Here is a 25,573-nt window from a genome sequence, read left to right on the forward strand (position 1 = left end):
TGATGGGTGATGGGTGATGGGTGATGGGTGATGGGTGATGGGTGATGGATTCAGCCTCCAGCACTCGGATTTTTGGAGGCCATGCAGGAGATGCTCCCAGCGTGGGTCCTTCATGCCCCTCTGAGCCCAGGATGGAGGATGGGATCCGTGCAACCTCTCTGGGTCTCTCCCACCTGAAGCCACCCAGGAGGACAGCACGTGCCTCTGGAGGAACAGCACTTCCTAATGGCAGCTTCTCCGGAGCGTTAATTATCTAATGATTCAGAGCTGCTGTACTGTGAACAAACAAACAAAGGCAGAAGGCACCCGCTCCAGCTGTGGCACAGGGACAGATGTGCAGCAAGGGGGAGAGCCAGGCTGGGTGATGGGGGACAGCACTGCATGGAGATGCAGCCCTGGGGACCTGCACAGCCCCTCTGCTTTGGGGCACAGCTGTAAAGGGGTTCCCCAGCACTAAGACCATCACCCCATAGAATGTCCCCATGCTGACAAGGTGGTGATGTTGGGGTGCAGCTCATACAGCCTGAGTGTCACCCCTAGGGACGCCCATCAGCTCAGCACCTTTCATGCCTTGCTGGCTTTCATTTGCCACCCCAAATATGCTCCCAGCTCCACTGGGTGAACATCACATCCCAGCATCACGTCTCTGGCTCAGTGGGTTTGGGGTGCCCCACTCCTTACCCCAACCCCAGAGGGCTGCACCTCCCCCTGTGATGCACAGCTCCATCCCCACAGATGCAACTGCTGCTCTTTGCACGTGGGGAGAGGGGAATTGCTGTGATTTTGGATGGGGTGTTTGTGCAGCCTGGGGACTGGCATTCTGGCAGCTCCCAGGGCACAGCAACACAGCAACACAGCAATTATCAGTCCCAGGTGTTAACGACAAAGCTTCCCACTGCTGCTTCCAATTAGCAGCTCCTGGGGACTGCATGCTGCCATTCCATCACCTCGCTGGGTGTCCTGGGGGGGTGGAGGGAGAGGGTCAGCAGGTGACAGCAGTGGGGCACCTGGGGCTGGTTGAGTGCTGCATTGCACCCGAGGGGAGCTTCTGGTTGCTCAGGGCCAGGTTTGCCTCCTCCCCATCAGCATTTGCTGCTTTGCTTCCATCCCCAGAGGGTTTTAATAACACAGATAAGATCTACAGTCTTTCATTAGGGTTTGCACTGCAGTGCCCTGTAACAGAGCACGCAACGCTGGGAGGGATCGAAGAGCACTCAAGCAAACCAGAGCCTCCAGCACGTCTCCATCCTGCAGGAGCAGGGCACCAAAACATCCACACCTCAGGGTCCAGTGGGATTTCCCTTGGGGTCCCCCCAGTTTCTCTCCCCACATCACCCCAGCTCTCTCCCAATCGGGTTGCAGTCCCTCTGCAGCAGAATCAGCCCACAGTGAGCTCGAGCTCAGGCTGCTGGTTGCTCCCCTCCAGATCTTTGGTCCACATACAAATGTGAATTTCTCTGCCTCGTTCCAAACAGGGAAAGTTGCTCCTCCTGGCATGGAGGGGGGGGGGATGGCAGTGCAAGAAGGGACCATTGTGACCGAGCGCAGCTGCGTGGAGGGGATTGGATGAGGAATGCCAAACGTTGGCTGCTGGGATGAGGCTGCAGTGAGCCAGCAGCCCTGACGGCGTTCCAAACCCAGCACGTGGATGGTGACAATCGGGGCTTTATGGGGGAGAGAGGCGGTTTGTGGCTCAGGCAGGAGGAGGTGAGCGCTCACAGGTGAAAGGTGAGGGGTTGGAAATCCACGTGGGGCTCACAGGGTGCTCCTAAACATCACAACAACACAGTGCTGGGGAGGAGGAAAGGCAGAGCCGGGCAGCCTGCTTGGTCCTGATGCTGTTGCTTCTCTCGTTTAATTGTTGTGCATTTAACGCAGCGCCAGCTTTCGTCCCCTGCTGGTTGGCAATGGCTGCACGGCTCCATAGAGCTGCTTGGGGGGCAGGGGAAGGCAACGGGCAGCCAAAGTGGGATAACCCTCATGCAGTCCCCGCGTCAAACCTCATCTCTAACCACAATCCTCAAACCCCATCTCCCACCAGGTTCTGCTATGGGGCTCCCGAACCCCAAACATCCACCCCAGAATACTGAACAAACCCATAGCAGACAAATCCTTGAGCCCAGCCCAGAAGCAGCGCATGTCTCAGGTTAGTACAGATCTCTTTAGGGTCGTTAGGCAAATGATCAGCATTATTTTTGGGGGTTGGGGTCCCATTGGGGTTGGGGTCAGGGTTCTTAGGATGAGGTTTGGGGTCAGGGTTCTTAGGATGAGGTTTGGGGTCAGGGTTGGGGTCAGGGTTCTTAGGATGAGGTTTGGGGTCAGGGTTTGTGGTCTGACCCCAATATTCAGACCCCACCAAGGGAATCACCTCCCCTATAATCAGACCCCACAAACGATCTGCTTCGAGGCTCTGGTGCCCCATAGAGAGATCCAAGGCATAAAGTGATGCAATACAACCCAACTGGATAAGTCTGTTGTAGAATGATGGCACTCATCATAAGCACTGAACCCTAAAATGCAACACAGGGAAGACAAGGGGAAAGATATGGAGAAAGCAAGGAAAACACCCAGGGAAAGCAAGAGAAAACCAACACAAAGCCAACAGGAAGCCATAAAACACAGCAACGAGCTCTGGGCAAAAACAGAGCATGCCACGCTGTGTAATGAGATTACATCTGAGTGTGTATATTGCCCTTATCTATTCGAGCAATTAGCAGTCAGTCAGCAAAGCTGATGCCAGAGCATCCCAGGAAATGCAGCTTTCTGTTTCTTGCTGCTTTCAGGAGGAGCCACAAAAGTGCCCTGGCAGGTCATGCATTGATTACAGTGGCAGCGTGGTCAGGATTATGAGAGGTTTGGGCTATTATGAGGGTTAATACAGTCATTTTTAGAGCATTGGCAATTATGATTAGCATTATGTGAGACTTATCTTTAGGGTTGAAATTCCTATTGGTGTTACTCTGATGATGACTTTCCTGGCTTGTTTTTAGTGGGTTTTTAGGGCTATGACAATTATTGTGAGGGTGATTGGGGTTATGATTAATGTTATTTTAGGGTTAAGATGGTTACTTTAACAACTGCCTTTTGCCTTACGATTCAAGCTATTTCACTGTAAACTTTTAGCATTAGTCGTGTTGCTACATGAAGAGTTGCTTTTAGCAGAGGTTAAGGGCCAGGTTTAGAGCTACACTAGGGGTTGATGCAGCTTCTTTAGAGCTATTAGGGCTCCTATGAGGATTAGGACTCCAGGTTAAAATGAAGGCTCTCACAGCCAATCAGGCCCCACCAATGCAATCTGCTTCCATGCTATAGGGCCCTACGAAGGCTTTGCCTTCCCCTGAGCAGGTCAGCCTTAGGCGGAGACCCTTCCCAGAAGCTACAGCAGTTACCTGCAGGCCGGGCCGCTCTGACACCAAAACAGATTCTCTTCACAGACAGAGATGGGATTATGGTTGACGTTACAGCTCAAGTTGTCGCTGCAGGAGCAATTCAACTCACGAAGGAAGCAAAATGACAATGAAGTGCTCAGACCAGGCTGGTCTCCGAGGGAAAAGCGGGCACCCTGAGGATGGTTTGGGTGCATTGCTGGCTTTCTGTTGCTGAGCAGTATCTGGACAAGGATCAGCAGGCGATCACCTGTTGGTTTTCCCTTTAAAATCACTTTAAAACGATGCTGTCTCCTGCTCTCTTCCCGATCCTTTTTCCAGCGGTTCTCGCACCTCCTCGGAGCGCTGCGGCTCTCTGCTGCCCCCTGCTGGACGCCATGTGGTACTGCAGGAATAGCCCCGCGCATGCGCAGTAGCTCCTTACTCACAGGGCAATATGGAGGCGCTCTGCGCACGTGGCTGCTTACCGGCAGATTTAGCGACGTGCCCGGGGTCGCGAAGCACTGCGATACCACGACGCTTGGCTGTAGGAGACAGGCAAGAAATCCGCGTGTTCAGCAGCTCCTGGGAGACCCCACAGTGGATCTGAAGCTGTCCCAGGGCTGCTTCACAGGAGGTGGCACAAATGGATAAATATCCTAAAATTGTTCATTCTTCTGCGTTGGAAGGGACCCACAGGGATCACGCCCAGTGCCTGGCAACCTCAGCATTAAGTCATACATCTAAGAGCCTTGTGCAAATGCTTGCTGAATGCCCATGGGCTCCTCTCAACGTATCCCTGTCAGCAACATGATTTAGTGTGCGCTCAGCTCCCAGTGTTTAGACTAAAAATTGAACCCCTAGGAATGCAGATTTTTACCTGATGTGTTTCCTTGCGTGCTACAAAGCTTTGAACCTGACTCTTCAACCAAGTGGATCATGCACGAAGGGACTCAAAGTGCCCAGCTGTATGCTGGATTCTTTGGTTCTGTTCACCGTGCCTCAGACCCAGCTTATCCTGCCCAGAACACGAATAATTCCTAGCAAACCGTAACGAAAGTGCTCTTTTTCCAAGCAGCCACGGCGTGGCTGTCACCCAGGCATCGCACGGCAGCCTCTGCACTACTGCATGTGCGTGGAGCAACGCCTGCGGTGCCACATTTTGGTCGCTAGGTGGCAGCAGCGAGTGACGCAGCGCTAGTACGCATGCGCAATGCTGGGGCGGGTGACTGCCGGTCAGGTGACGCGATGAGCCAATCGGCTGCCGCGACGCTCTGAGGGACAGCTGGGTGACAAAGCGGTCCGTTCCCTGTGGTAAAAAAAGTGGAAATACACAAGAGGCATCGCGGAACGGATTGAGGAATGTCCGCGGGTGGACTGCTCATCTACTCCTCAAGTAATTACAAGAAATAGATGTCGCTTTTACGTCTTCGGAAACGTGCGTTGCGCTGCCTGGAGGACCAAAGAACATAGAGATTGGTGGACTGCCGGCGCAGAGCCGCTAAGGGGAAGCGACTCTACTTCCGCACATGCGCAGCAAGCTCGGGAGGACCTACTGCCATAGAGACAGGCGTCACGGGTGTGCAGAGCGTCTCGGTAGTACTGCGCATGCGCGAATCCATGTCTGCATTACCGAGCGTTGACAGCAGGCGGCAGCACGTTTGCTCCGTGCTGTGCCTGCAGTACCCTGTTTCTCCAGCAGGGGGCAGCAGCGTTTAGCAGACTGCCCCGTTCCTATGGAGGGGAGCGGTTCAGCCCATTGACCGATCCCAGAAGTCAGCAATGAACTCCCAGTGTCTGCGGTGTCACCTTCCATAAATTCCTCCTCCCTGATGCCATTTTTGTACTATTTTCTTGCTTTCAGCTAGAGCTTGAGTGACTCTCATCACATTTTTGTTGTAATTGGTGTAAAGACGCCTCCCTTTGCTTTTATTGGTATAGGCAAATGAATTCTGAGTTCATGCTCGGTGAGGTGTGGTCACACCTTGGAGGCTGGCAGCCTTTGGGATGGAGGTGTTGACACAGGAGACCTGCAGGCCAGTTTAACCTCACACGGATCGCTGCTCATCGCTGCACCAGGCCCCAGGAAAGCAGTTTTTTGTCTCTGTCTAAAAGGATTTTGTCCCTTCCCATCCCACTGCTTCTTTTGTGGTCACCTGCTCCCCTCTGGGGGCACTGAGGCTGAAGGAGATTATGGCATTAAATCCCCAGCATCTTCATTTCCAGCACTGCGTTCTACATCACCCGTGTTCCTGTCTTCATCCCCCCAGAGACAAACCATCCTGTTGCTGTGAATAGAAATACTTTATTGCTACTGTGCTGGGGTGCGTGCAGCAGCGTGGGGGCTTAGCACAGGACCCCCAGTGCCAGGTGAGTGATGGAGATGGATGTGCCAGTACCAGGGTGCTGCTCAGAGAAGCAAAGGGGCCGTGAGGGTGTGAACACGGGCCTGGCCCCCCCCCCCCCCTCCCCCCCCGGCCAGGTTGCTGGCTGTGCCCATGGTTCCTGTGGTACTGCCTTGCTGGTGGGGATTCATCTGCCCTGCTCCTGCAGCCTCTGCATCTTCAGGATCTGGCACAGCAGCCTCTGCACGTCCTCATCCATGTGGCCCTGGGGCAGAAGAGACATTCAGGAGCTCAGTGAGTTGGCAGTCTGTGGATCCCTTGCTGCCACCCCTGGGCACTGATGCACGCATGGTGCAGTAGTCCCCTATGGCACTGTCCCCACTGCCATGTCCCAGCTCACTTGCACTGCGTAGAGCAGGTGGCTCCGGTACAGCTTGACCACCTTGCTGTGCTGCAGCTCCGTCTCCTGAAAGAGAGCAAGCAGCCTTGGGCTCGGGGTGAGGACCTGGGAACCCACCAGGCACCCCGATACCCACCGCCAGCTTCTCCTCCAGTGCCCGGATCCTGGACTGCATGGCAGCAGTTTCGGGGGGGGTCTGCATCACTCCCTTGGACTCTGGGAGAGCATTCAGGGCCTCCTTCAGCCTGAAGACCTCCTTGGAGAGCTCAGTGATCTGCGCAGTGCACGGTTATGGGGAACCAGGTGTCACTCAGCCCCATCTCCTTAGGGATCTCCCCATTGCTGTGACCCCGCTGCCACCCTTCCACCACCTCCCCATCCCCTACCTTCCTATCCCTGTCCCTGACCAACCGGGCTGAATCCTCTACGTGGCCGTGGAGGTCCTGCAAGCGCCGTGTTTCATCTCGTGCTTCGGCCAGCTGCTGCTGCACCGCGGCCAGCCGCTCCTCGGCCGCCTGCCTCTCACTCTTCATGAACAACGCCTGCCTTTGCACCCTGAACACCTCCTCGCACGTCTTCTCGTGCCGTCGCGACAGCTCATTCAACCTCTGGCTCAACGCCGCCGCCTCGGCCCTCAGCCCCTCCTGCGCCGCCTCGTGCTCCCCACGCGGCACCGCCGTCTCCAGCTCAGCCTGCAGCCTCGCAGCCTCGCGTCCTTTGGCTTCTGCCACAGCTTGCAGCCGATCTGCCCGCTGCTGCAGCGCCTGCAGCTGCTGCTGCAACGCCGCCGTGGCCCGAGCGTGCTCCTCTGGAGACACCTGGCTCTTGGCTTCCCTCTGCGCCTGCTGCAGCCGGGCCAGCACCTCCTCGTGCTCCTTCCGTCCCACTGGCCGGGCTGCCAGCTGCTCTCGCAGGGTTTCCAGCTCAGCCTCCCTGCGGCCCAGCACCTCTTGCAGCTGCCCCAGCTGAGTTGTCAGCTCCCCGTGTTGCCTTGCCAGCTCGGCCATGCGCTGCTCTGGCACTCCTGGCTCCAGCTCGGGTGCGTTGCCTGCCCGCCAGCTCTGTGTCTTGGCTTCCATCTCACATCTCATCGCTTCCGCCACCGCTTCTGCTCGGCTGCAGCGCTCCAGCAGGGCCGCCTTCTCCCGCAGTGCCTCCTCTTGGGCACCACCAGCCTCCAAGCGGCCCTGCAGCTCCCTCACCTGCTGCTCTCGCTCCTCCAGCGCTGCCTTTGCTTGCTTCAGGGCCATCCGAGCCTCGGCCAGCTCAGTGCCACGCTCGTCGGGGCTGGAGGGAGGCTGCTGGAGGGGCACCCGCAGCTCACAGCGGCTCTGGACCTGGTGCTCAGTGCTGCACCGCTGCTCCTTGCTGCCTTTTCCACCTGGCCCTGTTGCAAGGCTCTGCCTCCCACGCTCGGCACCCTGAGCCTGCAGCCTCTCCAGCTCACGCTTGAGGGAGTTGTAGAGGCTGGCAGGCACAAAGTCCTCAGGGGAAGATGGGTCACTCTCGTCCCGCTCGAAGTTCTCCAGGACCTGCTGAGGGGATGGTGAGGCTGCCAGCAGGCAGGGAACCAAGGGATGGATGGGCAGACAGATGGTGACTTGCCTGTATCTTCTCCCTCAGCTCCTTGTTCTGCATGGTGAGCGACTGCACCTGGCCCTGCAGCGTGGCCAGCAGCTCCTCAGCCGAAGGGCTCAGAGTCTTCTTGGAGAGCAGCAGCTCTGCCCCTGTGCAGCACACAGATGCTGGTGCCGTGCCCGTTTCCAGCTCCACACAGCCAGGAACGCCGTCTGTGAGCGACGCACAGCCCCACGGTGACCATTGGAGGCCAGCAGGGCCCCTACCTGGGAACTCGAGCAGCTCTCCCTCCTCGTCCTGCAGCGTCTCGATGTCGTAGCTCGTGTTTTCCTTCTCATTCTAAGGGTGCAGAGCAGTACGTGTCAGATGCTGCACACCCTGCCTGGCCTCTGGTGCTGCCAGCCACTCTCTGTGCCCACCTCCTGCGAGGACAAACGGCTCTGCAGAGCCTCCACCTCCTTCCCCAGCCGTTCCTTCTCTCTCTCCCGTGCTGCCAGCCTCTCCTCCAGCTCTTGGATCTGCACAGCATGACACAGGGGTCCCCAATGGCACCCCCAGCACCAGGACCTCTCAGACAGCCAAGGCTGCCTATGACCTCCCCCACACTGGCCTCACCTGCTTCTCCATGGAGCGTAGGGAGCCTTTATCCAGCTCTGCCTGCTGGCAAGACACAGAGAAACAACAGAATCACAGAATCACCAAGGTTGGAAAAGACCTTCAAGATCATCCAGTCCAACCACCTACCACCAACAGTACTCCCTAAACCACGTCCCTCAACACAAAATCCACAGGGAAACAGGGAAAGATAAATGCTGTCCTCATCCCTCCCATCCCTGGTGATGGGGTGGCATCTTCCCCACGAAATTGTGCCTCATCTGTACCTCTCGTCTCTCCTTCTCCTGCTGCTCCAAGCCCCGGATTTTCTGCAAGAACTGTGCCCTCTCCTGCCGCAGCCTCACAATCTCCTCGTAAGCATCCTGGTCCTCCTGCAGGCAGATGGAGGAGTTCTGAATGGGTTCAGCTGCCTTGTGACTGCAGATATGGAGCTAAGCCCGTACCAAGAAGGATCCTGTCCCTTACCTGGCCTGGGGTACCTGGGGGAGGCAGGGGAGCTTTTCTCTTCCTCGGAGTGTTGCTTTTCTCTCTGCCTGCTGACTGGCTGGGTGAAGATGTCTGCACAGAGGGACATCACATGCCAAGTGGCCTTCCCCCTTCCTGAACCATCACTGCCTTGGAGAGCCTGAAGACTCCCAATGACCCCCACCCAAGGGCTGAGGGCAGGATCCAGGCTAATCCCGCTAAGAGTCAGGCCTGGCAACCCTCACCTGGGACGTCTGCTCAGATGTCTCCTCTTCTGTGGAGAGAAAGAGAAATCAAGGCGATTTTGGGGATCATGGAGGTGGGCACAGCAGGTGGAGCCACACTGGGGGTGTTCACAGTGTCGTGTACTCATGGAGAGCAAACAGCTGCCTTACCACTGGCCCAGGACTGGCGCTGAGCAGCCTCTTGCAGGAAGTGCTGGATGAGAGCGTTGCCCGTGGACAGGCTGTAGTGTGCAGCATCGTGGCCCATCGAATCCACCAAGGCCACCCGTGCACCAGCATTGATGAGCACCTCCACGGTCTCCACGCTGCCATTCTCACAGGCCAGCATCAGGGCTGTCCTGAGCAGAGGGATGGGAGCAGAGGTCAGAAGACCATCCGTCTCCCCATGTGCCCCCAACCTTCACCAGCAAAGACTCACTTCCCCTGCAGGTCCCGGCTGTTGATGGCTGCTCCACGGTGCAGCAGGTACTGGCAGAGCTCTGAGTGGCTCATTTTGGCAGCAAGGATCAACGGAGTGCAGCCATTCTGGGCAGAGATAAATTGGGTGAGGTTCTGGGGATGCTGCTTGGATCCCCCACCTTGGGGCACCCTGCTGCTTGATTTCCACATCCTGCTTGCAGGGTGTTTTCACAGCAGTGCTCTGGAGACCACAGGCACTGCCAGCTGCTGCCTTCCACCCCAGAAGCAGCTGCATTTCAGAGGCAGCCTGGATCTTTGCTGCTCTATAAAGTGTCACAGGGTGAGAAGCAGAAGGATCTCACCTTATCCTTAATGTTCAGGGGAGCTTTGTAATCGCAGAGGATCTCTGAGCACGGGATGCAGCCACTGATTGCTGTGGAGGACAGAGGCTGAGCACTGCCTGGTGTAGGGATGTGAGCAGGATGGGTTTGGCACTGTCCTCACTCACCTGCATGGTGCAGCGCCGTCTGGCCACTGCTGTCAGCTACATCCACAGGGCAGGAGGCCTGAAGGGAGAGGACAGATGGGGGACAGATAGACTCTGCAAGCATGTGGCTACTTAGCATAGTTGTAGGGTTGAGCAGGGCTGTCCCAAATCATACAGTGCCAGATAGAGCCAGGAAACCACCGTGCCAACCAGCACCACCACTGAGGGAAGGGAGCTCAGAGACAGAGGGCAGCAGGCTGGGGCTGCCCTTAAGGTGCTGGGCTCTGTGTGGTGTGACACAGCACCCTCCCTCTCATCCCCAGTACCTGCAGCAGCTTGCTGACACATTGTGGGTGGCCGTGCTTGGATGCCAGGTGCAGGGCAGTGTAACCTGGGGAGAGGGACAGACAAACAGGTCAGAGGACAGACAGTGGGTTCATAGCGCTGGTTGGATCAGCTGGGGAACAGATGGATGAGCACACACAGGAGGACTTGCTGAGCTGAGCTGGGCCACCACAGCATTAGAAAGGGGCATGTGGCTGCCATGCCCTCACCTGAGCTGTCTTTGGTCATGGCATCCACACCGTGAGCTAGCATGGCTTCAAGGCAGTCTGCATTCCCCCGTGTGGCAGCCAGATGAAACCTGCAGCGAGACCCAGAGCTGTCAGACCCACATCTCTCACCTGAGCCCCATCACAGCCCTCCATCCCTGGTGACCTGGAGACACAGGACAGCACTCACGCAGATTTGCCCTCAGAATCCAGCTTGGTGGGGACCAGGCCCTTGCGGACGAGGAGGGATGCCACCTTTCCAGCATCGTTGTAGTCCACAGCTTGCAGGAGCTTCTCATCATTCTTGGTCCAGTCCTGACTCTGCAATGAAGCCAACGTGAGGCTGTGATCTCTGTGCTATCATCAGGGGCAGGTAGGATGTTGAGCTAGGTGTGGGTGCTAATCCTCACCCCCCTCATCTGCTATCTCCCACCCACCCCCAACTCTATCCCTTGGGTGCAGTTTCCCAGCTGCTGCAGTGTCTGGTGTGCTGTATGAAAGGTTTAGCTGGGAGAGCTGATGGGAATAAGGTTCCCCTTCACACCCCAACCAGTTTGCAGTTCACAGACAGAGGAATTAACAGAATTGCCCCAGTTTAACTCTCAATGTTCCAAGATTTGGGATGCTCCCTGATTGCCCCTGCCCCAGGGTTTGTTCCTGCCACCCCAGCGACCTTGATGCTATCCACAGCCAGCACCCAGGGGTGTCTGAGCCCTATCCCTGCCTGGGTCTCTCTATTCTCAGCCTTGTTTTTCTCCTTTCCAAGGCAGGGGTCAAGTCAGGGCAAGCAGGGCTGACAGTGAGCTCAGGTCCCTGGGGATGACTGCAGCCCAGGATGTGTTGGGCACAATTCTGTCCCCGCTCCCAAACAGGACTGGGGCTAGGTAAGAATTTGCTGACCCAGTGGCCTCACACCTCCCCTGCTCAGGGAATGACCCACAGCAGAGCAGGACTCTCCCCACAGCCTGTGACAACAAACCAGAGGTTGGCTTCGGCTGGGAAATAGATGTCACCTCTGAGAGCTGCTCACATCCTACCCCTCACCAGCTGCCGCCCAGCGCTAGGCAGGGGCCCTGTGCCACGGCGTCTGTTCTATGGGGCCAGGGGACCCACTCAAGGGGTGTGGAATAAACCAGACTCCCAGGGTTACTGGGCAAACTGGGAGCGTGGCGCTCACCCCCTCCCCTTTGTCTTGCAAGGACAAAGCAGCTCGGAGAGGACGCAGCGGAGCCTCGGGGACAGGATTGGGAATAGAGGGGATCCGGGCGGGGGTTGGGGGCGACAGCTTACCCCGTGTGCAGGACTGAAGGGGAGCGGGGATGGAGGGCAGGGACGTACCGCAAAGGAGGCAGCGGCACAGAGGCAGATCTGCTTCATGGTGTTGAGGAGGAGGCGGCGGGCAGCCATGCATCCCTTGCCTGAGCGTAGGCTGGCCGGGGCTCCTGATTACGGACCCCAGACCACGGGTCGGTCCGGTACCGCCGCCCGGGCGGGGACCGAGTCCTGCCGCAGTGACAGTCGGGATCCGCCTCCTGCCACCCCTTCGTCCCTCCTTCCTTCCCTCCCTCCTCGGCGCCCAGAGCTCCAGCATCCCTGCATGCCTGCCTCGGAGCAGGTACTGAGGTTCCACCGAGCACCAACTGGTCCCAGTTAGAGTGGGAGGGGATGGGGATGAGGGGGGAGTAGCTCTTGGACATCCCGTGTACAAGAAGAGGAAAAGATGCATCTCCGAACTACGGGGACAAGCACCCTCCCACTGCCTGTAACCACTTCCTTGAAGAAGAAGGATGTAGGACCTGAACCCTGCCCTGGGGGACACAAACTGATCTCCCATCACTCTGGGGCCAAGAGGGACATGCAGGACCCCCCGCCTGAATCTTAGGAACTACTGACCTCCTGCAAGGAGAGAACCCCAAAATGCAGAGGATTCCCAAATATCTGTCCCAGAAGAGCCCAAGGGGACCGAATGGAGACCCTCAGCCCTCCCCTCTCACAGCAGTGTAGGGAAATTGAGGCACAGAGCACTCTGAGCACAGCAGGTAGTGCAGGCTTCTCCACCTACACGTCCCCCTGGTGCTTCCATAGGCAGTGGGGACAGCACTGTCACCCTCTTCCCAGCCTGGGAAGCAGTAGGAATATGCAGCATTATGCCACTCTGGTGCTGAATAATTAAGGAGCATTGACTTGCTGGCTCCAAGGTGGGAACCCAATCTGGCTGTGGCAGCTGGAAAGCTGGCAGCCATCCCTGCATCCCACTGGACAGAAATGGGTACAGGACCTGGGAAACACTCACCTCTCCTCGGTGCTGCTTTTCCTTCCTTTGCTCTGCCCTGCTCCCACCAATAATCCCAGTGGCAGCCATGGTTATTGGCCACTCGGGACAGGTCCCCATGTCCCCATACCCATGCAAAACATAGGACATCCTGGGGCAGGTCCCTGTGTTCCCAGACCCCTGTGAAACCCACTGACACCCCCGGGGCACTGGCAACCCAGGACACGTCCCCATGTCCTTGGGGACAGCACTTACATCTGCCTTCCTGAATTTGGCCTTCAAGCTCTTCATGGTAACTGTAGTCCTGTGGCACCCGGACACCCGATGGCTGTGTCTGAAAACCTCGTCTGCTTGCTGGGGTCAGGCTGTGGGGATGTGGCTGTTGCAGAGGGCAGTGGCAGCTTTGAGGGCTTTGCTGCTGCTGCTATGGGTCCAGCTCGCCACCAGCTCTGTCTGTTCCTTGTCTCACTGCTACTGGCCCACAGCATGGCGCGGGGGGGGCACATGAAGGCATTGGGTTACCTCTGCGGTTACAGGTGGGGGGGGACATGGGAGGGCCCAGCACCAAGCAGAGCAGGCAGCACCCTTCAAACCCCTGCACCCAGGCATAGGGCAGCTTGCATTGGAGAGGGTATCACGGCAGGGCTGGGCAAGCCTCAGGGGAGGGATAGAAGGATTTGGAACCACCACAACATTTCAGGTTAAGTGTTAGGGAGAAATATTTTACTCAGAGGGCAGTGAGCTGCTGGAACACCAGAAATTGGGGATGCCCCATCTCTGGAGGCACTCAGGGCTAGGCTGGACGGGATCCTGGGCAGCCTGACCCAGCGGTTGTCAACCCTGCCCAGTGAAGGGGGGTGGAACTTGATTATCTTTAAGGTCCTCTCCAAACCTAAACCATTCTATTATTCTATGACCTGGCCCCCCAACCCTATTAGGCTGCAGGCAGTGTAGGACATGGATGAGACGAGCAGAGCTGAGAGCCCCTGCCCTCTTTGCACGGCATCACCAGGCATTATACACCCTTGCCTGGCACCTCCTTATCAGCACCCAGTGTTTTCTTCCCTTCCAAAGGCTTTGTCTTATAGTGCATGTATTAGCACGGTGAGGGCAGACGTCCCTGTTGCCAAACACAAAGATGGCGGCGAGGACTTCATGAGTCTGCTCATGCGTACTGGTGCTGCGGCCTACTCTAGACAGGAGTCTGCGCATGCGCACTGTGGCTGAGGCCTACTCTAGACTGGAGTCTGCGCATGCGCCCTAATGCCGCGGCCTCCCTGTGCGCTTCCGCCCGCTCGCGGACCGACAACAATGAGCTCTCCGGTGGCCGGGCCGGGCCATGGCGGTGAATTACGCGGCCGGGCTCTCGCCCTACTCGGATAAGGGCAAGTGCGGCCTCCCCGAGGTGAGCACGGCGCGGCGGGGTCGCCTGGCATGGCCCGAATCCTGCGAGGTTGCCATAGCAACGGGGCTTTGTGCTCCCTGGGGACCCCCGGCACCGCGGGGTTTTTAGGTGCTTCGGTCCCGGCCTCGGAGCTCGCCGCCTCCTTTCCCTTCTTCCTCCTGCTTTGCGTCCCGTCCTCCCCTTTGTGTTCCTCAGGCCGGCCCTTTCCCCTGGCAGGATCCTTCCCTCTCCCCTCCCCATCGCCCAGCGGGCCGTTTGTTTTGAAGGGAGCGAGGTGGGCACCGCTGAGTTCCTCCTGGAGTGACCCCATCCCTGCGCCCCCAAGCCCCCATCCATGCTCACAAAGCTTAAGAAAAGCTTTGGGTTGGAACCGCTGTCCCTAGAAGGCCAGGCCAAAGAACCATCCTATGGAAATGAATTTATGCTGTGCCAAAAATCAGAATGGGCCCATGACCCCATCCACCACCATCCCCCATCCTGCTCGTTTTAAGCCTTAATTTGCATGGGGATGGTATATACACTGCTGTTTGTTTCCCTCATTATGTGCATTTGTCATTAAGCAATGTGACACATCAAATCTCCTTTCCCACGTGGAGTTGTCATTGTGGATAAGACAGAAGTGTGGTTTGCTGGCTCTTTGTGCCTGCCAGGAGGCACGTAGGACCCCTCTCTGCATATCCCCATTCACGTGGGGATTTGTCTCTTCCTCTCAGATTTTTGATCCACCAGAAGAGCTGGAGAGGAAGGTGTGTGAGCTGGCAGACTTGATAAGGAGTTCTTCCAATGTTGTGTTCCACACAGGGGCTGGCATCAGCACCGCCTCGGGGATTCCTGACTTCAGGTAAAGGCAGTGGGCAGCAGGCAAAGGGGGGTAGAGGGTGAGCAGCACCTCATCCGAGTCCATCTTCCATCTAAACTGGGCTTCCTGCCAGTCATCCTTCCAGCAGGGATCATCCTGTCATGTCCTTTCCACTCTTGTCTTGTCCTGTATCCAGCTGAAACTACCTTTTCCATCTTGCACATTGGTTTGATGTTAAACCTAGAAGCCCTGTGTGCATTTTGAACAAAAATATCCAGTAATATTTGGCCCTTGTTTAGCACTGATGGGGCTTGGGATGAATTTACAAGCATCGTAGCAGAGCCTGAGATCTCAGTTATTGTTTCTTCTTGTCCCTTTGCTGCAGGGGGCCTAATGGTGTCTGGACTATGGAAGAGAAGGGGCTTTCCCCAAAATTTGACACCACCTTTGAGAACGCCAGGCCCTCCAAAACTCACATGGCACTTCTGGGGCTGCAGAGAGTCGGCATCCTGAAATTCCTGGTCAGCCAGAACGTGGATGGCCTTCATGTGCGCTCAGGATTCCCACGGTACTGCTTCTCCCACCCTGCCTCCAGGTTCTTTTTGTCTCTCCCAGATGCCAAAGCGTGGCTGTTCTTCCTGCCTGATTAGCACGGCCTCGTGTGCAAGCATCTGCAAACATCCCTGACAAAGTACACCAGCCAGTTCTCTCTTTATGTTGGGGATTGAGTTTCAGAGATAAGTTAGAAGCTGTTTGCCCACTGATGTGGATAGTGGATAGACTGATGAAACTGCCATAGAATCAGGGCAGAGAGGGTGCTGCAGTAGGAACTGATCTAACTTACTAGCTGCAGTCTCTGATTTTTTTGCCAGCTGCAGTGGGCTCAGGGCTCCTACATAGAGGTGTTCCTTCTGTGAGGAGCTGTGACGTGGAACCCAAGGGTGAGGGATCTCCCCTCTCTGCTTGGGTGGAGTCTGAAGTGTGTTTAGCAGAGTGGTGGCTATTTCCAAGTTGTCCTCAAAGGAACCTGCCTTTCTATGAGCACTTGTGGCAACATGCTCTTCTCCCTTCAACGAAGGCCTGTGATAAGAACCCATTTCTAATCGTTAAGACCAGCAGGTAATTATCTCATAATCCAAACTGTTTGGAACTGCCTGGAAGAGAAAGAGAGAGCAGCTGAATTCAAGGAAGAAAATGGAGTGAAGGAAGTTAGAATGAGATGCCTGACTGGGAACTGGGAGAAGATGCAGAAGATCTCAAATGGCTTCAGCCTTTATGGTCTGAGCAGAGCTGGCTCAAAAGGGTATTTCTTATTATTAAAAGCCTTGAGTCCTGGTTCGTGCTCCTGACCCTGCATATGCCTTTTCAAACTAAACAACCTTGGAAAAAGGAATAGGAATTAATCACCATGGCTCATCAGTGCTCCCTTCAGCCTGCTGCAGCTGGCTCACATTCTTCTTCAGCATTTCTCTTGCACTCAAGTGGAGCACGTGCTTAAGAAAGTGCTGCTCAGCTGGGGCCAAAGCTGTTCAGTGTTGTGGATCAGGTCAGTCCTGGAGGAGGTTTCCAGTCACTGTGAGGCTCACAGGGAAGTGGGAAGAATGTGGCTTTGTTTTCCACTAGCTTCTGCACTTTGAGTTTGGTGTTGAACTTGAGGGGAGTTTTGAACAAAAGGGCTGGAAAAGAGCTGGGACTCTGCAAGGACAAAGAGAAAACCACTGAGTGCTGAGAAAAGCAAAGATCCAGGTTGTTGTTAGGCACAAGGAAGGTTTGAGGCTGGGTCAGAATAGAAAAAGAACTGGTGCTGTAGAGGGAAGCATTTAAAATCAAGCCAGGATATGCTCTCCTTCCCCTTGGTCTCAGTGGTGGCAAGCACAGCATAATGCTCTCATGATGGAAGTGAAATGGGTGCAGAAGGCCTCTGCAAAGTCTGAGCACGTCCTTTGGGTCTCCCCTGCCCCCACAAGAGGGACAGCTCTTCCCAAAACCACCCTGGAACAATATTTCTTATGTTAAATGCACACAGAGGTCTCCACGTGCCCTGCGTGCGATGGCCTCCCTCGGTTCAGGGAGCCTCCATTCATCTCTGCCATTTCTCCCACAGGGACAAGTTGGCTGAGCTCCACGGGAACATGTTTGTGGAGGAGTGCATGAAATGTGGCAAGTACGTGGGTAGCAGCACGTGGGGGCTTTGTTGTTGTCCTGGGGAACAGTGGAGGGCCTGAGCAGACTTGGGGCTGCCTGTCAGACAGGTGCGGAGTGCATGGAATCACGATCAGATCTGTCCCATCTGAATAAGCCTTGTCATACTGTAGGAAATAAGTATTTTAAGAAACCTCTGTTGCCTGGGAAACCTTCTGCTCGTTGTGGCAAGTGGGGCTGCCTGCTAGAGAGGTAACAGATTGCCTACTGGGCTTTGCATCCTGGATGGCAGCAAACTTTAGTGGCCTTGGAGCTGATGTTCAAAGCTCCCTAAAAGGGAAATTGCTGTAAAGCAATACCTGGGTAGAGATTGTGGTTTGAAAGTGACGAAGGACTGAGGTGCTCAGCTCACTGCACGTGGCTCTGAGCCATCGCCTGCTTCCTTCACTCCCAGGTGGCTGTGATGTGAAACGTGCTGTGTTGTGGGGACGTTTCCCCAGCTGTGCCACCTCCCTGAGTGTGGCTGCTGTTGAGTCACACTGGATCCTGGGCTCTGAACAGCACCTCTCTTGTTTGTGCAGGCAGTACGTGCGGGATGCTGTGGTGGGCAGCATGGGGCTGAAGCCAACAGGCAGGCTGTGCAGCGTCACCAAAGCACGAGGGCTGCGGGCCTGCAGGTACATCTGCTGGGGCAGCTGTGGGATTAGAGGGGCTGGATGGGGCTTCCCGGGGTGCTGTGCAGTGGAGAGGAGACAGCCAAGTACCTGGGAGGTAAGGAGTGAATGATTTTGATGTGCAGATTTTGTGTTGTAGGGTTGAGCCAGCTGTCCCTTGGCTTCAAGTGAATAAATAAGCAGCAGTGGCTGCACGGGGCATCTTTAAATGCACAGGGAGGAGGCCAGTGCCCCAGCTCCTAGCCAAGCAGCCTATTCTTGGCTGTCTTCCCATGCAGATCACTTGGACATGTCCTAGTGTTGGAGAGTGCCCTTCTATAGAGCTGCAGCTTTAGAGGTGGCTCTTCCTCTCCAACAGGATGCAGCCCTTGCACTGCCCTGATGCTGCAGATGTCCTGTAGGGAAGTGTGGGCAGCATCCTCAGCTCTTCAGCTCCACAGCTGGAGGGGCACTGATGCTATGTGACATCCAGACACACTCTGTGCACAGCAAAGTTTGAGCTGGAGAGTAGGGGGGCTCCAGGACATGAGGCAGAACTGTGCTGATGCACCTCTGAAGTTGGGGAGGTAAAGATGCATACCAGCAATGAACAGAAACAGTGAGAGAGCAGCTTGGATGGCGTTTGGTGGCATCACAGCACCATCCACAAAATGCCTCGTGCAGGTGAATTATGTCTCTTCCCTTGCCTACCAGTGAGTCCCCACAGCTGCTGTGGGCTCCCTCCTGTACCTCAGCACTGGACTGAGGAGGTGGCAGGGGGTCTGGGTGTCGAAGCTGTTGCTTCTCTCCTAGCCATCTCTGCTGATCGTTCCTAGCAGAGTAACCATGGTCCCTATGTGTTTTCTAGAGGGAAGTTAAGAGACACTATTCTGGACTGGGAAGATTCCCTGCCTGACCGTGACCTCACACTAGCAGACGAAGCCTGCAGGTACCATATTTGGAATTTTCAAGCCATCATGACTGCTGATTGCTGCAGTTTGCAGTGACCCACGAGGGTGCCTGTGCCCTCTGCATTCTGCAGTACCACAGCAAGCAGCCCTTGGGCTGACCCTGCATGGGTTCATGCATAAGACCTGAGGCAGTGTCCATAAGACAGCAATGCCTGGTTCTTTCCCAGGAAGTGACCAAGGAAAAGTACTGCAAATTCCATCCACAGCTTTGCTTCCCAGCTTGGAAGCTGCTAAGAGTCCAGGCTGGAGCAGTCTGCAAGTGATCGTGGTTTTATTTTTTTTTATTTTCTGTCTTGGATATTTTATCTCCTCCCTGCAGGAAAGCTGATCTCTCTGTTACACTGGGGACCTCTCTGCAGATCAAACCCAGTGGCAACCTCCCACTGATCACAAAGAAGAGAGGAGGGAAGCTGGTCATAGTCAACCTGCAAGCAACCAAGCATGTGAGTGAGAGCATCCTTGCTGCTCTGCTCTTTTCCCTTCACTTCTTTCAGCCCCATTACTTGTTTCCTGCACGTTGTCCCCTCCCAAGCAGCCATACAGAAGTGGCTTATATTATTGGAGGGTTTAAAGTTGCAACTCCAATGAACACCTAGAAATGGAAGGTATGTATTAAGAGCATGATAAAAACCAAGCACAGAGCCCAGCGTATGCTCTGGTGAATTTAATTGGTGGCATCACAGCACCAATTAAATACCTGCACACGCACAACATGTGCCATGGCACAAGGGAGTTTGGTTCATGTTTAGCCTTGGTTTTGGTGCCCTAATTGTCAGGCATCCTTTTAATAACCAGAGCTGGGCAAGTTCTGAGATTTGCTAGAGCTCCGTTGTTCCTGTCCCATTCTGACCTGGGTTTTGCATCCATGTCTGCTTTGCTGGGCTGTATGTAAAGCTGCAGACTGCCTGTTCACACCTGGATACAACCCCAACAGCCTGCAGCATAGCCAGGGAGCAGCTTGGGTCACAGTCATGTGTTCCTTTATGGAAGATGTCCCAGGGGCAGGAGTCTGCGTGCAGCTGAGCCATTGCCCAGTTCCTGTCCCCAGGCACTCCCTGAGAAGAGACATTTGTTCCTGTACATCGTGTTTGTCCCCCTAATGCCACGTTTGTCCTTGCTTACCCCAGGACAGACAGGCAGACCTGCGCATTCATGCTTACGTCGATGATGTCATGACAAAACTGATGAAGCACCTGGGACTGGAAGTCCCAGAGTGGACAGGGCCGGTGGTGGTGGAAAATGCTGACTCTGCCAAGCCTGAACAGCTCTACAAATGTAAGCCCGAGGCTCACGGGTTGCTCAAGGAGGAGCCTTTTTCCCAGCACAACGGAACAGCTGGGCAGTGCCCCGACCTTGGGACCACGCTGGTGGAACACCAGGATGATCTGAAGCAGGAGAGTCCCAGTCTGGACACAGGACCACCGCTGACAAAGAAGATGAAGGTAGAGCCTCTCCTCACCTGACCCAGACTGTTCCCTGTCTGACTAGATGCTTGTCTGTGCCACTTTTCCTACCGACTTTTTATTTTTTACCTCCTTAAGCTTTGTCTCTTTTTTATGTAAGTATTAAATACACTTGAATCGTGTATGTCTGGGCAGCTGTACCTACCAGGGTGGGAGGAATGCCTCTGCTCCGTACAGTTCCTTATCTGTAAAGAAAAGGTTGCAGAGCCCAGCTGTGCACTGCAGACCTCAAAGGGCCCAGGGATAAAGGTGCTCAGTGTTGGGTTGGTAATGCTGGGGGAGTGACACAACAGGATCAAGCTGCTGTTGCTGTCTCAGATAGAGCAGGCTGGGTGGTGGTGGGATGCTGGTCCCTCTGCTGTGCCTGTATCTCCTTGGGCAGCCCTGAGCAGGGTCTGGTCAAGTGCCCCAGCTCTGCTGTCACGTTGTGAGCCAGGAAACTCTTGAACCCAACAGCCAAGGTGTCTTTGAAACCCTGTGGATTACCCTGTATTAAACTAATGCAGGTGATTCTTTTTTTTTTTCCTTTTTTCCAAAATACTTTTTATTTAGAGATGAAAATGAAGTTTGTTTGTTTGTTTAAAAAAAAAAAAAGAGAGAGAACAAACCCACCAAGCTGCAGTGTCAACATCCAGCCAGACCAGGCCTCCTCTGGTACCAACATTCCCTTCTTGACCAAACCCATGTCCCTTCCCCAGCTCCTGCTGTATGCAGCAGGCAGGGGCAGCCCCTTCCTTTCCTCCTGGTAAGGCCAATAGGAACTAGCCTCCTCTTCCCAGTTCACAGATAGAAGCAAAGCCAAGTTGGTCTCTGGCATCCGTCCGTGCCTGGAGAGGGACCCCAGGGGTCTGTCCTATAGGTATTGGGGTGCTGAACCCTTACTGTGTCCCCTGCAGTTCCTGGGTGCTGCTTAAAGCTCCTCAGCTGGCTCCAGCCCTGTGGGCCTGCTGTGGTCAGCTTCTGTCCAAGCGAGCGACGTCAGGCTTTGGTGCAGTGCACTGCTGTCCCCCAGTGCAGTGCCAGATTGGTCCCCATCGCTCTGGCTCAGCCCCTCTGAGGCAATTGGTGGTGTGCTGTTTTGGGTGGAAGCTTTATCGAGGTGTGGAGTGAAGGAGCTGCTTCCAAAGGCTTCGTGCAGAGTCTCGGTTTCAGCCTGGTGCTTTGACCACAGTGGCTCTGGGGGCTTCTCATCCCCAGCTCGGGGCTGTGCATAAGCCACACGGGAGGCAGCTGTGTTATGCAGGGACCTGGAGAAAACTGAGCACGAAGGAGAGTCAGGGCTGGCAGCAATGCCCTCTGTGCAGCCCTGGCATGGCCCCCCCCCAACCCTCCTTACCTCGCACTGGTCCGAAGTCACCACCTGTCTCAGCTTTGCTAGGGGCAAAAGGGCTGATGGAGGGGAAGACAATGAGTGCAAAGGAGAGCAGCAGGACCTGGGGACACAGGGGTGGTGTTACTTGAGGAGGACCATGCTGTGCAACGTGGTTCCCAGCGAGGGGGCTGGTGGCAGAACCAGGGCTGCGTCCCTCCATTTCTCCCTGCTGCCTGCCCCGTCCTGACACCATCCATCCACCCTTTTTAACACACATCCATCCCTCCTTCCAACCCTGGCGCATCCATTCTTCCACATCAGCACACCCATCCCTCCATCCACCCTTTCCAGCACTCCTCCATTGATTTCTCACTCCCTTGAAGCAAGGAGCCCTGGAGAGGAGATTTGGGGCAGAGAATGGGAACAAGGAGCAGGGGGCTCCACACACCGCAATGCAGGTTCCTGTCTGTGCTGCTTTGTTGCTCGACTGCACCACCAGGGCCTGCAGCTTCTTCAGCTGCTCCAGGAGAGACCTGGGGATAGAGAGAGTGCATGAGAACCCCAAGGTCTGGGATCCACCTCGCAGCAGAATCTCAACCACCCCTTCACCTGCCCCTTTGTGCTTTGTCTGCTATGGAGACACCTACGAGTTCTGCTTCTCTAGGTGCAGGACTTTCCTCTGCAGCTCCTGGTTTTGAGCTGTGCACGCTGACATCCTGGGGGACAGAGAGAGGGATGTGAGGTCTGAGAGGAGCCAAGCAGAATGCCTATCACCGACCAGCCTGAGGCAGGGGTTCAGTGGCCATACCGACTCTCCAGCCCATCGATATATTCCTTCTTCTTCTTGCGACTCTCCTGAGCTGACTGCTTGTTTCTGATCTTCCTCCGGATCTTCTTCAGCACTCGCTCCTCATACTGCAGAAATGGGGGGGGTTAGGGCAGCCAGAACCCCAAGCACGGTGTCCACTTGTTCCATCTCAGGTACCACAGGACTCACCTTGGTGAGGGGCAGCTGCGTGGGCAGGGACACCCCCTCCTTTGCCAGCAGCTTCTTCTCATCCTCTGTCAGCACGAGCTCCTGGAACTGCCCCTGGCCCTGCCTCAGTAACGAGTTGGGCGCCTGTGGCTGCTGTGGGACCGTGGATAGGTGATGTCCTGGGCTGCAGGCTCACCCCATGCCTGCCCCAAAGGACTACAGGTAGGGACAGTGGTTCAAGGTTGAGGACGACATCCAGAAAGGGACGGGAACGAGACTGTGTGTAGTTCAGGAAGGGGAATAAGTGGGGGAGAGACAAGGAGGGATGAGGGCAGGAATGAGATCGTGGTCCAGGAAGTGGCAGGGACAAGGAGGGAGGGAAGGGACAAAGGTCCAAGGAAAGAGAAAGGATGAGAAAAAGTACAGGGATGGGGATGAGGAATGGGGATGGCATCTAGGATGGGACAGGACTGGGCACAAAGGGGGTTGGGGAACATGGTAGTGAGGACTCACAGCATCAGAGCTGCCTGAGAGCAGCAGATCCTTGACAGTGAGGGCACAGGATGCAGGCGCAGGGACTGTCGACAGACCCCGGCTCTCCTCCAGGAAGAAGCCAGGATTCCACATATCTGGGTGAGGGCCGGGTGAGGGCTGTCAGCTGTGTCGTGTCCTTGGCCCCCTGACATCCCCCAGCTTCCCCTCTGTGCCCCATACCTCTCCATCCTTCCTGCATACCCAAACCTCCCATCCCACCTAACTCCCTTAACTTCCCACGCCACCCATCAGCTCCCCAGTGTCTCCTCAACCTCCCACTGTTCCCAGCCCTGTCCTCCACCCGGTTTGTCCCCCATGGCTCACCCAGGTCAATGGAGACCTCAGGGTGGGGGCCTCCAGTGCTCCCAGGATGTGTCAGAACCTGGTGGCAGGAGTTGGTAAAGGCATACGGGGCCTCGCTGAGCCCTCCGTCACAGCACCCGGGGGGGCTGTCGAGTTGATCAGAGGGGGGGTCCTCAGAGACTCCGCTGTCGCTGACACCTGGGGACCAGCTGGGCGAGTCTGATATCGAGTCTCCAGAGCCCAGAATGGAGCTAAGGAAGTCCTCGCCATCCTGGGCACGCTGTGGGGATACGGATGCCTGTCACCATCAGTGCTGAGCTCCTGTAGGATCTGCCTGGGCCACAGGACAGCAATGCATGGTGTTCAGGTAAAGCAGATCTCACCCCATCCTCGTGCCAGGTGCCCGGGGATGTCGTCCCCAGCTCCACACCACGGAGGATTCCATCCTGGCGGTCAAAGAGGAGGTCCAGCAGGTCGATGTTGTCAAGGCCGCCCACAGTGGAGGCCATGGCTGCAAGGAGACGAGGTCACACCCCATCCCCATGATTGTCCCTGTGCCTCTCCCCGAAGTTTCATAGCTCTGGGGACACCCTGAAGCACTGGGCAGCTTGGTGAGAGGGAGCAAGGAGCACAGAGACGTGAGTGGGACCACGAGGATGCGCATCTACACACGTGTCACGCGTGTGCAAACGCGTGTGTGATCACATAGATGCACGCATAGGTGGGTGGATGCATGGCCATGCTGACATGTGTGTGCAGGGATATGACCATGCAATCTATATGTGCACACATGCACCCACACATGTGAGACGTGGGTATGAACATGCACACATTGCAACCTGTATTGCAGCATGTGAGCGCACCTGGCCAAGCCCTACGTGCCTGCATGCAGGAGGGAGAGCACACATATGGTCTGGACATGCACACAGGGAGTCAGGACATGGCAGTGTCCCCCCCTCTGCTCGCTTCCAGCAGCTGTAGCTCCTAAATCATCCATTTTTCCCCCAGCAGCAGGGGCTTCCCATGGGCACCCAGCCATCCTACAGGAGGAGCACCCAGACCTGAGCCCTCAGCTCATTTCTCCTGTCTGGCCTTGTCTGGCATATGGGACCGCTGAGAAGATTAGGTTAATCATTTAGTGTGGCAAACGGAGGAAAGGAGGCTGCTGCCACTGGTCAGCCCCAAGAAGGGGCCCCAATCCCAAAGTCTGGATTCCAAGAAACCCAACAAATCGGCCAACTGACCAGCAAAATCAAGGAAGTGACCAAAAAACAGATCAAACAGCCAAGCTGTTGGCCAACTGACAAACTGATTGACCAAAGCACCAACCCACTGACCAACTGAACACCTAACCTCCTACCCAACCCACCCAGTCCACCACCCAACCAATATCTGAGGAACACTGACTCAAGGCTTTTTCAAGCTGGGTTTGAGGTTGGCTGTCATTAACGTGGCATTTGACCAGCCAGCTTGGAAAACAGGGGAAATTACACTCTATTCTCTCCCCATGGTCCTTCCAGTGCCATCAGCAGCCCCATTGCTGACAGCAGGGCTTTGTTGAGCACTGGCAGCCAAGACGTACCTGTGTGAGATCCCAGCTCCAGTGGGAAGCCCTGAGATCCGTCCTGGCCTCTGAACTCCTTGATGTGCAGGACACCGAGCCTGGCCACCTCCTCCTCTGTGATGCCCTGACCCGAGTGGCAAAGTTTAAACTCCAACAGCACATAAATAGTGTCCAAGATTGCAAAATTGCCTGTGTCCTGATAGGGGCCGGCGATGGCAAAGGGAAGGCCCACGGTGCTCCGTAACTCATTAGCCAAATGTTTTTGTCCTCCTTTGCCGAGTGGGGCAGGAGGGGCCTGGGCTGATGGGCGAAGTCCAGGCTCTGCAGCTGCCCATGAACTTTCCCCCACTTTGGGGGTAATTTCTTTTTATTTTTTTCAGATGAGCACATCAGCATTAATCACATCCTATAAATGTTGAGAACATCTGGGGAAGATGTTAGCTTGAATTCTACCACTTGCTGCTTCTCCATAACATACGTTGATCCCAACTGATGTTCATGATGATCCTCATGCCCAGGGCTGGCCCAGCTGCCAGCTCTGTGCCTCAGTTTCCCTGTGGATCAAAAAGCATGAAGGCTGGGGCTCACAACCTGCCACATCCCTCACCCTTCGGTGATGATGTTGGATATCTCACATTCTGAATGCTGGGGGTTACGACTCTGGATGGGCATGATCAGATCCCAGCAGAACCCACCCAGCCGATCCCCTTCGTGCTGTGCAGAGCCCGG

General features: G+C 55.7%; 3 protein-coding genes across 3 annotated transcripts; 1 reads left to right on the forward strand and 2 right to left on the reverse strand.

The window, feature by feature from the left end:
* Nucleotides 1–5,847: 5,847 nt before the first annotated feature.
* On the reverse strand, nucleotides 5,848–11,842 carry LOC122169620 (ankyrin repeat domain-containing protein 24-like). Its single transcript, XM_042835917.1, is given in 18 exon segments — nucleotides 5,848–5,985; nucleotides 5,987–6,384; nucleotides 6,497–7,642; nucleotides 7,716–7,837; nucleotides 7,955–8,027; nucleotides 8,108–8,206; nucleotides 8,304–8,348; nucleotides 8,570–8,674; nucleotides 8,769–8,861; nucleotides 9,014–9,042; nucleotides 9,164–9,351; nucleotides 9,432–9,538; nucleotides 9,775–9,845; nucleotides 9,921–9,978; nucleotides 10,226–10,290; nucleotides 10,454–10,542; nucleotides 10,641–10,771; nucleotides 11,741–11,842. Coding segments are annotated over 18 exon segments (2,994 nt in total). The 5' UTR covers nucleotides 11,828–11,842; the 3' UTR covers nucleotides 5,848–5,897.
* A 2,151-nt stretch (nucleotides 11,843–13,993) lies between these two features.
* Nucleotides 13,994–20,279, forward strand: SIRT6 (sirtuin 6). The gene is made up of 8 exons (XM_042835921.1): nucleotides 13,994–14,127; nucleotides 14,841–14,968; nucleotides 15,312–15,494; nucleotides 17,031–17,090; nucleotides 17,650–17,745; nucleotides 18,590–18,670; nucleotides 19,012–19,135; nucleotides 19,820–20,279. The coding sequence occupies exons 1-8, from the start codon at nucleotides 14,062–14,064 to the stop codon at nucleotides 20,153–20,155; spliced, it is 1,074 nt and encodes a 357-aa protein (XP_042691855.1). The 5' UTR covers nucleotides 13,994–14,061; the 3' UTR covers nucleotides 20,156–20,279.
* A 437-nt stretch (nucleotides 20,280–20,716) lies between these two features.
* Nucleotides 20,717–25,090, reverse strand: CREB3L3 (cAMP responsive element binding protein 3 like 3). The gene is given in 11 exon segments (XM_042835919.1): nucleotides 20,717–21,412; nucleotides 21,492–21,588; nucleotides 21,916–22,000; nucleotides 22,115–22,183; nucleotides 22,276–22,382; nucleotides 22,465–22,596; nucleotides 22,957–23,072; nucleotides 23,302–23,560; nucleotides 23,664–23,791; nucleotides 24,863–24,925; nucleotides 24,928–25,090. Coding segments are annotated over 11 exon segments (1,482 nt in total). The 5' UTR covers nucleotides 25,007–25,090; the 3' UTR covers nucleotides 20,717–21,065.
* Nucleotides 25,091–25,573: the final 483 nt, after the last annotated feature.

The sequence above is a fragment of the Centrocercus urophasianus genome, unplaced genomic scaffold (assembly GCF_019232065.1).
Source record: "Centrocercus urophasianus isolate 14NV4802_14NV808 unplaced genomic scaffold, USGS_Curo_1.0 seq_56, whole genome shotgun sequence".
Lineage (NCBI taxonomy): Eukaryota > Metazoa > Chordata > Aves > Galliformes > Phasianidae > Centrocercus > Centrocercus urophasianus.

Coding starts and splice junctions, on each gene's coding strand:
- SIRT6 (XM_042835921.1), top strand. CDS start 14,062: ATGGCGGTGAATTACGCGGCCGGGCTCTCGCCCTACTCGGATAAGGGC. Junction 15,495..17,030: donor GTGCGCTCAGGATTCCCACG/GTACTGCTTCTC, acceptor TTTCTCCCACAG/GGACAAGTTGGCTGAGCTCC. Junction 18,671..19,011: donor CTAGCAGACGAAGCCTGCAG/GTACCATATTTG, acceptor TCCTCCCTGCAG/GAAAGCTGATCTCTCTGTTA.